Consider the following 15,515-nt stretch of genomic DNA (forward strand, 5'->3'; position numbering starts at 1 on the left):
TGTTCCTTCACTGTTGTCTTCCTCCTGATGTGACTGTGTAGTAGCTTTGGTTCGGTCTTGGCTTTATTAGCTATATCATTTTCATACCTTTTCTCAGCTGCTCTTCTCACACTAACATACTTGTTCCTGGTTCTCTGGTGTTACGGCCCTCTCGGGTCGCAAACGGGTTCTTTCTCTGATGTTGTTAGAGGTAGGGTATCCGGCCCCAAGCTAGTAGTGGCTTTCAAGGGATGTGATCCGTAACGCAAGTAAATTAAAGGGGAAGGGGAAATAAAGGCAAAAACTTAATAATATAATTGTCACCGTCACCATAAATAATATATAAAAGGTTACACAGGGGGGGGGGTTAAACACTATTATATACAACGTAGTCTTCCTCTGAAGACTCTGGACGTTCACGGTGCTCAACAAGGCTAAGCTCTTAGTCCTCTTGTGGCCTTACGATGAATCCTTTGATTCTCTTGAGTCTACCCTGGCCACAGGCCAGCCAAATCACAGTTCCACTGGGGGCACTGTCGTGGAGGCCTTCAACCACAAATCCAGCCTGTAGCTGGCAGGTTCCAATCAGCAACGCTGGTTAGGCCACTCCAAGATCGATACTTGGGTCGCGAGCCCTAGTCAGGAGCCTCGTGTGATCCCACAGGTCACTCACCTTTCCACAACACCCCAGTGGTTAAGCGTCTCCACCAGTCAGTCCCGGGTATGACAATCCCTCAACTGCCACTTCACAGGCAGGTCAACACCATAGTGTTCATCCGGGGGGCGACTCACAGCTGCTGCAGCAAATACTTGGAGACAAGACAGCTGCCTTGGGTAGACTGATCCCACTTCCATTACAGCAGTCCCAGGTCGACTCTGTAATCAAACACGTCATCAGTAAGAGGGACACTCTAGGGCACCTCACTTACAGGCTTAGACACAAACGCCCACCTATCCACTCCATAGATGGCGTTGCTGTCCAAGCGTCACCTCACCAGAGGTCAGCAGCGGCTGTGTTATGAGCTGATTAGGACGGGAAACTAGCCCTTGTGGCTGGTATTTCTCGTCCTCACTAGCTGGCGCCATCTATTTGGAGGGAGTTTCGGGAACTGACCCACAGATGGCGTGGTCGTCACTGCTCCGTGCTCAGGACGCTGGGCTCGGGTCCATAACACCTCCCCACCAAAAAGAATTTGGTTTGGGTTTCTATAAAGAAAAACACAAACCAAATTAGTATGTGTGTACAACTCCAAATGGACTCACGTACACTGTAAACTGGAGCGGCGAGGCTGTCTAGTCCACAGAACTGTACCACTGGGCAACTCTGGCATGAAGGAAACTTGAAGATGGAAGGCGATGACCTGCCTGATGTAATCGTCCACACCTCCACTGCGATATCAAACAGGGGCATAATCTCACGTCTCTTGAGTAAGGATTGATGTAGACACGATCTGGGGCGACTCGACACTTCCCTGTGTCGTGGCACCGATGATGGCTGGTCACAGACGGCATTTCTAGTACCGGTCCGGTAGTCCTTCAGGGAGACGGGACCTGGAATACAGGGGTCTGATAATTTAGAGTGACAGCGAGGGTTAAATCAGTACTCACAGCATACTCCTCTACTAGGCCCACACCTAGTCCCAACAGGGCTGCTCGTACATCGAGGATGGCATTCGCTCTGCCACCGTCAGGTCGACCAACGTTCCGCATAACGCTGAATCCAGGCTCAGCCATCACGCGGGGGGTGTCAACCTGTCGGAAACAATCACTCATAATATCACATCTCGTACCCTTGTATCAACCATCACTTCCAGGTCCCTTCTTCGACTGCACTACTCACCGTGCACGTCTCCAATCCTTGGGGCCTTTTCACGATGTTCAAGGGAGCCATCATCTGTCGGGTCGTCCACTGGTCCTTACCGAGAACACACATAAGAACAAAAAATACCTCTAGGAAACATTTGGTTAACTTAGGGTCAAGTTTCATGAGCTTGTAATGTCCATAGCCAGCTGTATCGATTAGCCTGGTTTGGACCGAAGAGGGCACTAGACCCTTCACACATACCTCACATACCTCCGACGTCTGGGGAATCGCTGGCCGGTTCAATGAACGCTGTACTTTGCCATACCGCAAGTACTCGTCCGCCTTCGCTCCAGACTCTTTGGTATCCGTGGGTGCTTGCACACGAGACCTCTTTTCTTGCTCAGTCGCTTCTGCCATCGTAACCTCATGTTCCTCGTCGGGAGAAGAATCAGGAGACTCTGCTATAATGGTGTCGATCTGTGGGTGAGAGGAAGGATTAAACATATTTAAATCCGGGTCTGTCTGTACCTGGATATTACCAACGCCTGCTGTTACCTCGGACCTTGCTGTTCCCGCTGACTCGTCCGTGACCTTGGGATGATTGTTGCTCCAATCTGTCACCAAGTCGTTGGCTAGTATCACGTCGATCCCAGCTATAGGCAGGGTATCGACTACTGCCAACGCACATGTGCCGCTGAAGTAAGGCGAGTCGAGATGTATTGGCACCAAGGGGGCGACATATCGCGTCCTAGGAAACCCAACCAGGACAACCTTTTGTCTCCCATCTACACTCACTCCCTCGGTAACGAGCCTCTCACGATCAGGGACTGGGCTGCTCCACTATCTCTGAGCACTACAACTGACCTACCAGTATGATCACTCGATACATACCCGCCTGAAGTGTGAGGGGCGAACAAACTTGGTTCTTCCTGAGTAGTCGTAGACTGGCTTCCTGCTGGTGATGTTACACCGCTCATTAACATCACCTCCCTACGTGGGCCGCTACCTCTTCTGCCTCGGCACATAGCAGTACATGCCCTTTCTGCCCACAAGTCCAGCACACCATATTCCTCCTCAGACTCCGGTGTTTCGGACTGCTAGGACTGGTCCTTCGAGGGCTACTTGGGGGCGTCTTCTTAGCGCTTTGTGGGACGGGGGTCTCCTCTTCGTCATGACGAGGTCTGTCAAACCGGCGTGGGTAATTCCTAGGAACATACCTAGCGGAAGACCGGTGCGTCAGGATGTATTCCTCAGCCATGGTGGCTGCCGCACCCAAGGTCTCTACCTGCTGTTCCTCTAAGTACGTCTTTAGTTTCCAGCCAGACAGTCTTTGAAGTCCTCGAACAGTATGAGCTGCTCGAGGTCTTCTTTGGTCTCCACCTTCCGAGAGGCACACCATTCCTGGAAAAGTCGCTCCTTGATTGTGGCGAATTCGGTGAACGTGTGCTCTGAGGTCTTTTTCAGGTTCCTAAACTTTTGCCTGTACGCCTCAGGTACCAATTGGTACGCCATGAGCACGACCTTCTTCACCTTGTCGTAATCGCCAGAGTCATCAAGGGACAACGTGGAGTAGGCGATTTGGGCCTTCCCAGTCAAGACGGACTGTATCATGATGGCCCAATTCTCCTTTGGCCACTCCAAAGAGGCTGCGACTTTCTCGAAGGCCGCGAAGAACTTCTAAACTTCTCGTTGAACTTCGGGACCATTTTGATGTTCCTCACCGGATCGAAAATACTTGTGTCCGTTGTTTGCCTCCGACCACCTAATCACAATACTTCTAGCTCATGTTGTCTCTCTCTTTCCTCTCTGTCTCGTCGTTCTTGCCTATCACGTTCGTCTCTCTCTCGTTTCTCTTCTCTTTTCGTTCTTTTTCTCGCTCTTCTCTTTCTCTTTCTCGTTCTTCTCTTTCTCTTTCTCGTTCTTCTCTTTCTCTTTCTCGTTCTAATTCTAAACGCCTCATCTCTAATTCTTTATCTTGTTTCTCTCTTTCCATTTCTAATTTCTTCCATTCTATCTCGCGATTATTTCCAAGGCACGCATCTTTACTGTAAGTAAACTTATATTTAGCTCACCTGCATCGCTGTCAATGTCACTGCCTTTATCTTCCTTTTCAGTGGAAGTTACTTCTTCACTTTCTTTTGTACCTTGTGCCTCACTTTCCTGTTTCTCCTCGGCCTTCAAATGCCGGTGAACCTTTGGACAAGATCTCCACACGGGAATCACTGGCACGTATCTTGATCTCCAGGTAGGCACTCACTAACACTAGTTCCTGTTTCCCCAGATATTTTAATCTGGGAAGACAGTCCTCCCTGTTCAGAAAAGCCTGAACATCGTCCAGATCGTCGATGGTCGCTTTTTCTGCCATTGACACTGAGATGGAGCACTAGCACTTAACACACAGCTTCACTTTAGCACTTAACGCACCGAGCACTGTTCTACGTCAATATTGCACTTTATCGCACCTAACACCGCACTTGCCAATATTGCACGTAATTACAACGGGCACGGCACTGCGCAATATTGCACTTAATCACAGCGAGCACCGCACTCTACAATATTGCACTGAATCACTCCAGCACCGCACAGGACGTATAACGTCCTAATAATCACAAACAGGGGGAATTATTCACAGGGATTGCGCCACTTCACCACCCCTGTCAAACATACTTGACAAGGGGTCGGATCCCGCTGGGGATGCCAATTATGTTACGGCCCTACTGGGTCGCAACGGGGTTCTTTCTCTGATGTTAATAGAGTTTGGGTATCCGGCCCCAAGTTAGTAGTGGCTTTCAAGGGGTGTGTTCCGTAACGCAAGTAAATAAAGGGGAAGGGTGACAAAGGCACTAAACTTAAATATATAATTACACCACCACCATAAATAAATATATAAACAGTCACACGGGGGGGTATAAACACTATAATATACAGAATGGTCTTCCTCTGAAGACGCAGGAATGTTCCAAGGTGCTCGAGAGGAGCAGCCCTGGTCCTCTTCTTGTGGCCTCACGTTGAATCCTTCGATTCTCTCGAGTCTACCCTGGCCACAGGCCAGCCAAATCACAGTTCCACTGGGTGCACCGTCGTGGAGGCCTTCAACCACAAATCCAGCCTGTAGCTGGCAGGTTCCAATTGGTTCCGCTGGTTAGGCCACTCCACACCGATACTAGGGTTGCGAGCCCTAGGCAGGAGCCTCGTGTGATTTCACAGATCACTCTCCTCACCACAACACCCCAGTGGCTAGTCTTCTCCACCAGTCAGCCCCGGGTACGACAATTCCTCAACTGCCACGTCACAGGCAGGATAACACAACAGTGTTCATCCGGGGGGTGACTCAGCTTCTGCAGCAAACACGTGGAGGTACCTAGGCTGCCTTGGGTAGACTGCCCCACCGTCCGATTCAGCAGTCCCAGGTCGACTCTGTAATCAGACACGTCATCAGTACTAGTTACACTCTAGGGCACCTCACTCACAGGCTTAGACACAAACGCCCACCTATCTACTCCATAGATGGCATTGCTGTCTAAGCGTCACCTCACCAGAGGTCAGCAGCGGCTACGTTACTAGCTGATCAAGACGGGAAACCAGCCCCCGTGGCTGGTAAATCTCGTCCTCACTAGATGGCGTCGTCCATTTGGAGGGGGTTTCGGGAGCTGACCCACAGATGGCGCGGTCGTCACTGCTCAGTGCTCGAACGCTGGACTCGGGTCCGTAACACCCACCTACCCCAAAACCTCCCTGCCCCCACTCAAATACTCAACCAAATCTCCCTCACCCCACACCCAATCCCCACCCTTCAACCCCTTCCCTCCTCCCGCCAAGTACCCCTCCTCCCCTTTCCTTCCTGTCCTCCCTCTTTTTCACCCCATACCCTCCCTGTCCCTCCCCTTTCACTTGACCCCCTACTCCTCATCCCAGTATCCTCTGCAACCCTGGTATCCACCTCACAAATCCTCACACCCATGGCACAGCTTCCCCCACCAGCGGAACACTCACCAAGGAGGAGATTTGAGAAGGGACAGAAGAAAGTGAGCCTCAAGGCAATGTACACTAACATAGATAGAATTACAAATAAAGAAAATGAACTTGAGAATGGGTACTAGAGGAAAAACCAGACATAATAGCTCTCACAGAAACAAAGCTAACGAAAACCATAACAAATGCAGTGTTCCCACAGGACTTTTATGTTATGTGGAAAGAGAGAGAAGGAAGAGGTGGTGGTGGTGTTGCCCTGCTGGTAAGAAAAGGCTGGGACTTTGAGGAGATGGTAGTTCAGGGATGTGAAGGTTTCAGTGACTACATAATAGGTAAAATAACAACTGGAGGGCAAAAAATTATAGTCGTAGTCATGTATAATCCACCAACAAATGACAGAAGACCCAGACAGGAGTATGATAGAAACAACATGGCCACCATTAACATAATATGGAGAGCAGCTTATGTTGCTAGCAGAAATGGATCTGGACTACTAATCATGGGAGACTTCGATCATGGGAAAATAGATTGAGAGAACAGAGACCCACATGGAGGACCAGAAACATGGAGAGCTAAGCTGCTGGACGTAGCAACAAGAAAATTTCTAAGCCAGCACATCAAGGAACCAACAAGAATGAGAGAAGATGAACCAGCAATGCTTGATCTGATACTTACCCTAAATGAGGGGATATAAGGGAAGTCAAGATGGAAGCACCCTTTGAAATGAGTGATCACAGTGTATTGAACTTTGAGTACCTGGTAGTGCTAGGAATTATATCCCCCAAAACGAACTAGGAAACAAAAGGCTGGCATACCAAAAGGGAAATTATGAGGAGATGAGAAGCTTCCTAAGGGAAATACCTTGGAACACAGACCTCAGAGCTAAGTCGTACAAGATATGATGGACTGTGTCACCCAAAAGTGTCAGGAGGCAGTAAGCAGATACATCCCGGCCAAAAAGGAAAAATCCGAGAAGCAAAAGAAGAATCCATGGTATAATAGGGCATGTATGGAAACAAAGAAACTGAACAAAAGGGCGTGGAGGAACTTCCGGAATAACAAAACACCAGAAAGCAGAGAGAGATACCAGAGAACCAGGAATGAGTATGTCAGGTGAGAAGAGAAGCAGAGAAAAGTTATGAAAATGATATAGCAAACAAAGCCAAGACCGAATCAAAGCTACTCCACAGTCACATCAGAAAGAAAACAACAGTGAAAGAACAGGTAGTGAAACTTAAAACAGGCAAGAACAGGTATACAGAGAATGACAAAGAGGTGTGAGAAGAACTCAACAAGAGGTTCCAGGAGGACTTCACAACAGAACAAGGTGAGGTCACTGTGCTAGGAGAAAGGGAAATAAACCAGGCGGCTTTGGAAGGGTTCGAAATTTCGAGAGAGGAGGTCAAAAGACACCTGCTGGATTTGGATGTTAGAAAGGCTGTTGGTTCAGACGTGATCTCGCCATGGGTACTGAAAGAGAGTGAAGAGGCACTTTGCTTGCCACTCTCCATAGTGTATAGTAGGACACTTGAGTTAGGAGACCTTCCAGAAATATGGAAGACGGCAATGTGGTCCCAATATACAAAAAAGGGCGACAGGCATGAGGCACTGAACTACAGGGAAGTGTCTTTGACTTGTATACCATGCAAAGTGATGGAGAAGATCGTGAGAAAAAAACTGGTAGCACATTTGGAGACAAGGGACTTCGTGGCAAATCGCCAACATGGGTTCAGGGAGGGTAAATCTTGCCTGACTCGCTTAATAGAATTCTATGACCAGGTGACAAAGATTAAGCAAGAAAGAGAGGGCTGGGTGGACTGCATTTTCTTGGATTGTCGGAAAGCCTTTGACACAGTAATCCATAAGAGGCTAGTACATAAGCTGGAGAGACAGGCAGGTGTAGCTGGAAAGGTGCTCCAGTGGATTAAGGAGTGCCTAAACAATAGGAAGCAGAGAGTTACGGTGAGGGGTGAGACCTCCGATTGGCGTGAAGTCACCAGTGGAGTCCACAGGGCTCTGCACGCGGTCCTATCTTGTTTCTGATATTTGTAAATGATCTCCCGGAGGGTATAGATTCATTTCTCTCAATGTTTGTGGACGATGCCAAAATTATGAGAAGGATTAAGACAGAAGAGGACTGTTTGAGGCTTCAAGAAGACCTAGACAAGCTGAAGGAATGGTCGAACAAATGGTTGTTAGAGTTTAACCCAACCAAATGTAATGTAATGAAGATAGGTGTAGGGAGCAGGAGGCCAGATACAAGGTATCATCTGGGAGAGGAAATTCTTCAGGAGTCAGAGAAGAAAAAGACTTGGGGGTTGATATCACGCCAGACCTGTCTCTTGCAGCTATATCCAGAGGATAACATCAGCGGCATATGCCCGGCTGGCCTACATACGAACGGCATTCAGAAACTTGTGTAAAGAATCATTCAGAACTTTGTATACCACATGTCAGGCCATTCCTGGAGTATGCAGCCCCAGCATGGAGTCCATATCTAGTCAAGGATATGACTAAACTGGAAAAGGATCAAAGATTTGCCACCAGACTAGTACCTGAGCTGAGAGGTATGAGCTACGAGGAAAGACTACGGGAATTAAACCTCAGTTCGCTAGAAGAAGGAAGAGTTAGGGGGACATGAAGGGAATTAATAGGGTAGATAAAGCCAGGCTATTTAACACAAGAGGCACACGCACAAGGAGACACAGGAGTGCCCAAATGAGCCACAAAGATATTAGAAAGAACTTTTTTAGTGTCAGAGTGGTGACAAATGGAATGCATTAGGCAGTGGTGTGGTGTAGGCTGACTCCATACACAGTTCAATTGTAGATATGATAGAGCCCAATAGCCTCAGGAATCTGTACACCTGTTGATTGACAGTTGAGAGGCGGGACCAAAGAGCCAGAGCTCAACCCCTGCAAACACAACTAGGTGAGTACAGCATTATTATCTTCACCATCCTAGCAGCATCCTCATCTGCACCATCCAACGCAGCATCATCATCTTAACCATCTTTGCAGCATCCTCATCTTCACCATCCCTGCATCATCCTTATTTTCACCATCTGCATATCAACCTCATCTTCACTATCCCCTACAGCATCCTCATCTACACCATCCCCGGCAGCATCCTCATCTTTACCATCCCCGCAGCATCCTCATATTCACCATCTTCACAGCATCCTCATATTCACCATCTTCGTAGCATCCTCATCTTCACTATCCCAAACGCATCCTCATCCTGACCATCTTTACACCATACTCATCTTCATCACCCCCAAAATCCTCATCTTCACGATATCTGCAGCATCCTCATCTTAACCATCTCCGAAGCATCGTCATCTACACCATTCCCCGCAGCATCCTTATCTTCGCCATTCCCTGAAACATCCTCATCTTCACTATCCTCACAGCATTTTCATCTTCACGATCCCCGCAGCATCGTCATCTTCACCATTCCCGCAGAAACCTCATCTTCACCATCTCCTGTAGCATTCGCATCTTCAACATCCCCACGGCGTCCTCACATCTTCACCATCCCCGCAGCATCCTCATTTTCACAAACCCCGCATCATCCTAATCTTCACCATCCTCTGCATTATCCTCATCGTCACTATCACCTTTATCATGCTCATCTTCACCATCCCCACAGAATTCTCAGTTTGATCATCCCCGTTGCGTCCTCATCTTCACCATCCTTGTTGCATCCATATCTTCACTATCTCCCGCAGCATGCTCACCTTCACCATCCCCTGCAGCATTCTTACCTTCACCATTGCCGCTGCATCCACATCTTCACCATCTTCGTAGCATCATCATTTTCACCATCCTCACAGCATCCTCATCTTTACCATCTCTGCAGCATCCTCATATTCACCATTTTCGCAGCATCCTCATCTTCCCAATCCTCACAGCATCCTCATCTTGACCATCCTTACACCATCCACATCTTCATCACCTCCAACATCCTCATCTTCACTATCCCCGCAGCATCCTAATCTTCATTATTTCTATAGCGTCCTCATCTTCACCATCCCCTGCAGCATTCTTATCTTTACAATTATCGTAGCATCCTCATCTTCCTATCCCTGAAGCATCTTTATCTTCACTATCTCTTCAGCATTCTCATCTTCACCATCCCCCACCAACATCCTCGTCTTCACCATCCCCGTAGCATCCTAATCTTAAATATCCCTGCAGCATCCTCATCTTCACCATCCCCTTAGCATCGTCATCTTCACTATCCCAGCAGCAACCTCATCTTCACTCTTCCCGCAGCTTCCTCATCTTCATCATTCCCCGCAGCATCCTTATCTTCACTATCACATGCAGCATCCTCATTTTCACCATCCCCAAAGCATCCTCATCCTCACCATCCATGCATCATCCTCATCTTGACCATCCCTGCAGCATCTTAATCTTCACCGTCCCCACAGCATCCTCATCTTCACAATCCCCCCCAATCTTAATCTTCACCATCCTCTGCAGCATTCCTATCTTCACCATCGTTGCAGCGTCCTCATCTTCACCGTCCCGGTAGCAACTTAATATTCACCATGCGCTAAACATCATCATCTTCACCATCCTCGCAGCACCCTCATGATCACTATCCCTGAAGCCTTCTCGTCTTCCATATCCTCTGCAGCATGCTCATCTTCACCATCCCCTGCAGCATTCTTACCTTCTCAATTGCCGCTGCATCCTCATCTTCACCATCTTCGTAGCATCAACATCTTCATCATCTCCACAGCATCCTCATCTTTACCATCTCTGCAATATCATCATATTCACCATTTTCGCAGCATCCTCATCTTCCCAATCCTAACCGCATCCTCATTTTGACCATCCTTACACCATCCTCATCTTCATCACCTCCAACATCCTCATCTTCACCATCTTCGCAGCATCCTCATCTTCACCATATCTGCAGCATTTTCATCTTCACCATCCCCGTAGCATCCTCATCTTCACAATCTGAACAGCATCGTCATTTCCACCATCCCCTACAACATCCTCATCTTCACTATCCCTTGAAGCATCCTCATCTTCACCATCTTCGCAGCATCCTCATCTTCACCATCCCCACAGCATCGTTATCTTCACCATCCCCGCAGCATCCTCATCTTCACCATCCCCTGTACCTTTCGCATCTTCACCATCCCCGCAGTGTCCTCATCTTCACGATTCTCGCAACATCCTCATCTTCACCATCCCCTGAAGCATCCTCATCTTGACCATCCCCACAGCATCCTAATCTTCACCATCCCCTAAGCATCCTCATCATCACCATCCTCCCTTAAACCTAATCATCATCATCCCCTGCAGCATCGCCATCTTCACCATCCTTGCAGCATCCTCATCTTCACCATCCCGGCAACAACCTAATATTCACCATCCCCGAAACATCATCATCTTCACCATCCTCCCAGCATCTTCATATTTACCATACCCGCAACAATCCCATCTTCATCCTCCCCACAGCATCCTCATCTTCACTATTCCCGCAGCATCCTCATCTCCACCATAACCACAGCATCCTCATCTTCACCATTACCGCACCATTCTCATCTTTACCATCACCGCTGCATCCTCATCTTCACCATCTATGTAGCATCCTCATCGTCACCTTCCCTACAGCATCCTCATCTTCACCATCCCCGCAGTATCCTCATCTTCACTATCTCTGCCGCATTCACATCTTCACCATCCTCCACCAACATCCTCGTCCTCAACCGCAGCTTCTAAATTATCACCATCCTCATCTTCAAAATCTTCGCAGCTTCCTCATCTTCATCATCCCCATAGCATCGTTATCTTCTCCATCCCCGCAGCATCCTCATCTTCACCATCCCCGCAACATCCTCATTTTCACGATCCTCGCAAGATCCTCATTTTCACCATCTCCGCTGCATCCTCATCTTCACCATCCCCGCAGCATCCTCATCATCACCATCCCCGCAGCATCGTCATCTCCACCATCCTCGCAGCAATCTCATCTTCAGCATCCCCCTCAACATCTTTATCTTCATTACCACCTGTAGAATCATCATTGCCACCATCCTGGCAGCATCCTCATCCTCACCATCCCCGCAGAATCCTCATCTTCGCCATCTCCCGCAGCATTCTCATCTTCACCATTACCGCTGCATCCTCATCTTCACCATCTTCGTTGCATCCTCATCTTCACCATCTCTGCAGCATCCTCATCTTAACTATCTCCGCAGCATCCACATCTTCATCATCCCCCACCAACATCCTCATCTTCACCATCCCCGCATCATCGTCATCTCCAGCATTACCTGGAGCATTCTCATCTTCACCATACTCACAGCATTCTCATCTTCACAATCCAGCAGCATCGTCATCTTCACCATCCTCGCAGAAACCTCATCTTCACTATCCCTTGTAGCATCCGCATCTTCAACATCCCTATGGCATCCTCATCTTAACAAACCCAGCATCATCCTAATCTTCACCATCCTCCGCATCATCACTATCACCTGTATCATGCTCATCTTCACTATCCCTGCAGAATTCTCAACTTCATCATCCTCGTTGCGTCCTCATCTTCACCATCCCTGTAGCATCCACATCTTCACTATCTCCCGCAGCATCGTCCTCATCTTTAGCATCACCTGTAGCATTCTCTTTTTAACCATCCTCCACAGCACCGTCACATTGGCCATCCCCGCAGCATCCCAATCTTCACCATCCCCACAGCATCCTCATCTTCACCGTCCCCCTGAATCCTAATCTTCAGCATCCTCTGCAGCATCCCCATCTTCACCATCCTTGCAGCATTTTCATCTTCACCTTCCCGGCAGCAACCTTACATTCACCATCCCTGAAACATCATCCTCTTCACCATCGCAGCATCCTCTTATTCACTATCCCCGCAGCATTCTCATCTTCACCAACCCCACAACATCCTAATCTTCACTATTTTTTGTAGCGTCCTCGTCTTCACCATCGCCATCAGTATCCTCATCTTCACACTCCCTTGCAGCATTCTTATCTTTACCATCCCCGCTGCATCCTAGTCTTCACAAACTTCGTAGCATCCTAATTTTCACCATCACCACAGCATCCTCATCTTCACCATCCCAGCAGCATCTTCATCTTCACTATCCCTGCAGCATCTTTATCTTCACTATCTGCGCAGCATCCTCATCTTCACGATCCCAGCAACATCCTCATCTTCACCATCCAAGCTGCATCCTCATCTTTACCTTTCCCGCCGCATTCTCATCTTCACCATCCCAGCAGCATCTTCATCTTCACTATCCCTGCAGCATCTTTATCTTCACTATCTGCGCAGCATCCTCATCTTCACCATCCAAGCAGCATCCTCATCTTTACCTTTCCCGCCGCATTCTCATCTTCACCATCCCCGCAACTTCCTCATCTTCATCATCCCTCGCAGCATCCTTATCTTTACTATCACCTGTAGCATCCTCATTTTCACCATCCTGGCAGCATCCTCATCTTCACCATCCCCGCAGAATCCTCATCTTCATCATATCCCGCAGCATCCTCATCTTCAGCATCACCTGTAGCATCCTTTTCTTCACCATCCCCGCAGTATCGTTATTTGCACCATCCCTGCAGCATCCTCAACTTCACCATTCCCTGTACCATACTCATCTTCACCATCTTCGCAGCATCCTCATATTCAGCATCCTCATCCAAGCAGCATCGTCATCTTCACCATCCTCATCTTCACCAACCCCTGTACCTTCCGCATCTTCACCATCTCCGCAGCATCCTCATCTTCACCCTCCCCGCAGCATCCTCATCTTCACCATCCTCGCAGGTTTCTCATCTTCATTATCCCCCGTAACCTTCTTATCTTCACTATTACATGTAGCATCCTCATTTTCACCATCCTCATCGCATCCTCATCTTCACCATCCCCGCAGAATACTCATCTTCGTCATCCACAAAGCATCCTCATATTCACCATCACTGTAGCATCCTCATCTTCACCATCCCCGCAGTATCGTCATCTTCACCATCCCCTCAGCTTCCTCATCTTCATCATCCCCCGCAGCATCCTTATCTTCACTATCCCACGTAGCATCCTCATTTTTATCATCCCCACAGCATCCTCATCTTCACCATCTCCGCAGAATCCTCATCTTCACCATCCCCTGCAGTATTCTTACTTTCACCATTACCGCTGCATCCTCATCTTCACCATCTTCATAGCATCATCATCTTCAACATCCTCACAGCATCCTCATCTTTACCATCCCCGCAGCATCCTCATATTCACTATTTTCGCAGAATCCTCATTTTCCCAATCTCAACAGTATCCTCATCTTGACCATCCTTACACCATCCTCATCTTCATCAACTCCACCATCCTCATCTTCACCATCCCCGCAGCATCTTCAGCTTCACCATATCTGCAGCATCTCCATCTTCACCATCCCTGTAGCATCCTCATCTTCACCATCACCTGCAGAATCCTCATCTTTACAATCTCCGCAGCATCGTCATCTTCACCATCCCTTGCAACATCCTCATCATCACCATCCCCTGATGCATCCTCATCTTCACCATCCTCATCTTCACCATCCTCATCTTCATGTTCCCCACAGCATCGTCATCTTCACTATCCCTACAGAGACCTCATCTTCACCATCCCCTGTAGCATCCGTATCTTCAACATCTCCGCAGTATCCTCATCTTCACCATCCCAACACCATCCTCATCTTCACAATCCCCGCATCATCCTAATCTTCACCATCCCCCCACTGATCCTCATCTTCACCATCCCCTGCAACATGCTTATCTTCACCATCCCCTGAAGCATCCTCATCTTGACCATCCTTGAAGCATCTTAATCTTCACATTCCCCTCATCATCCTCATCATCACCATCCCTCCTGAATTATATTCTTCATCATCCCCTGCAGCATCCCCATCTTCACCATCCTAACAGCATCTTCATCTTCACCATCCCGGCAGCAACCTAACATTCACCACCTCCGAAACATCATCATCCTCACCATCCTCGCAGCATCCTCATATTCACCATCCCCGCAACAATCCCATCTTCATCCTCCCGCAACATCTTCATCTTCATTATTCCCGCAGCAACCTCATCGTCACCATACCCACAGCATCCTCATCTTCACCATCTTCCGCAGAATCCTCATCTTCACCATCTTCCGCAGAATCCTCATCTTCACCATCCCCAGCTGCATTCTTATTTTCACCATTACCGCAGAATATTCATCTTTACCATCTTCGTAGCATCCTCATTGTCTTCATCCCCTCAGCATCCTCATCTTCACCATCCTCGCAGCATCCTCATCTTCACCATCCCCCACCAACATCCTCGTCTTCAACATCCCCACAGCTTCTTAATAATCACCATTCCTGCAGCATCCTCATCTTCAACATCCCCTGCAGCATCCTCAACTTAACCATCTTCGCAGCATCCTCATCTTCACCATCCCCACATTATTGTTATCTTCACCATCCCCGCAGCATCCTCATCTTCACCATTCCCTGTACCTTTCGCATCTTCACCATCCCCGCAGCATCCTCATCTTCACGATCCCCGCAACATCCTCTTTTTCACTATCCTCGCTGCATCCGCATCTTCACCATCCCCGCAGCTTCCTCATCTTCATCATCCCCCGCAGCATCCTTATCTTTACTATCACCTGTAGCATCCTCATCTTCACCATCCCCGCAGAATCCTCATTTTCGCCATCTCCCGCAGCATCCTCATCTTCAGCAATACCTGTA

General features: G+C 48.4%; 1 protein-coding gene across 1 annotated transcript; it reads left to right on the forward strand.

Annotated features, from left to right (window-relative positions):
* The first annotated feature begins 7,398 nt into the window (after window positions 1-7,398).
* LOC138366489 (uncharacterized) lies at window positions 7,399-14,567 on the forward strand. Its single transcript, XM_069327546.1, has 3 exons — window positions 7,399-7,493; window positions 11,392-12,159; window positions 13,337-14,567. Exons 1-3 carry the CDS (start codon window positions 7,399-7,401, stop codon window positions 14,565-14,567), a joined length of 2,094 nt encoding a protein of 697 aa, XP_069183647.1.
* Window positions 14,568-15,515: the final 948 nt, after the last annotated feature.

The sequence above is a fragment of the Procambarus clarkii genome, chromosome 19 (assembly GCF_040958095.1).
Source record: "Procambarus clarkii isolate CNS0578487 chromosome 19, FALCON_Pclarkii_2.0, whole genome shotgun sequence".
Taxonomy (NCBI): Eukaryota; Metazoa; Arthropoda; class Malacostraca; order Decapoda; family Cambaridae; genus Procambarus; species Procambarus clarkii.

Excerpts from the sequence above, each read along its gene's own strand:
- LOC138366489 (XM_069327546.1), top strand. The coding sequence starts at position 7,399 with ATGCAAAGTGATGGAGAAGATCGTGAGAAAAAAACTGGTAGCACATTT. Across the intron at positions 7,494-11,391 it reads CCAACATGGGTTCAGGGAGG|CATCCTCATCTTCACCATCC; the intron begins GTAAATCTTGCC and ends CCTTCCCTACAG. Across the intron at positions 12,160-13,336 it reads CCTCATCTTCACTATCCCTT|TATCGTTATTTGCACCATCC; the intron begins GTAGCATCCGCA and ends CCATCCCCGCAG.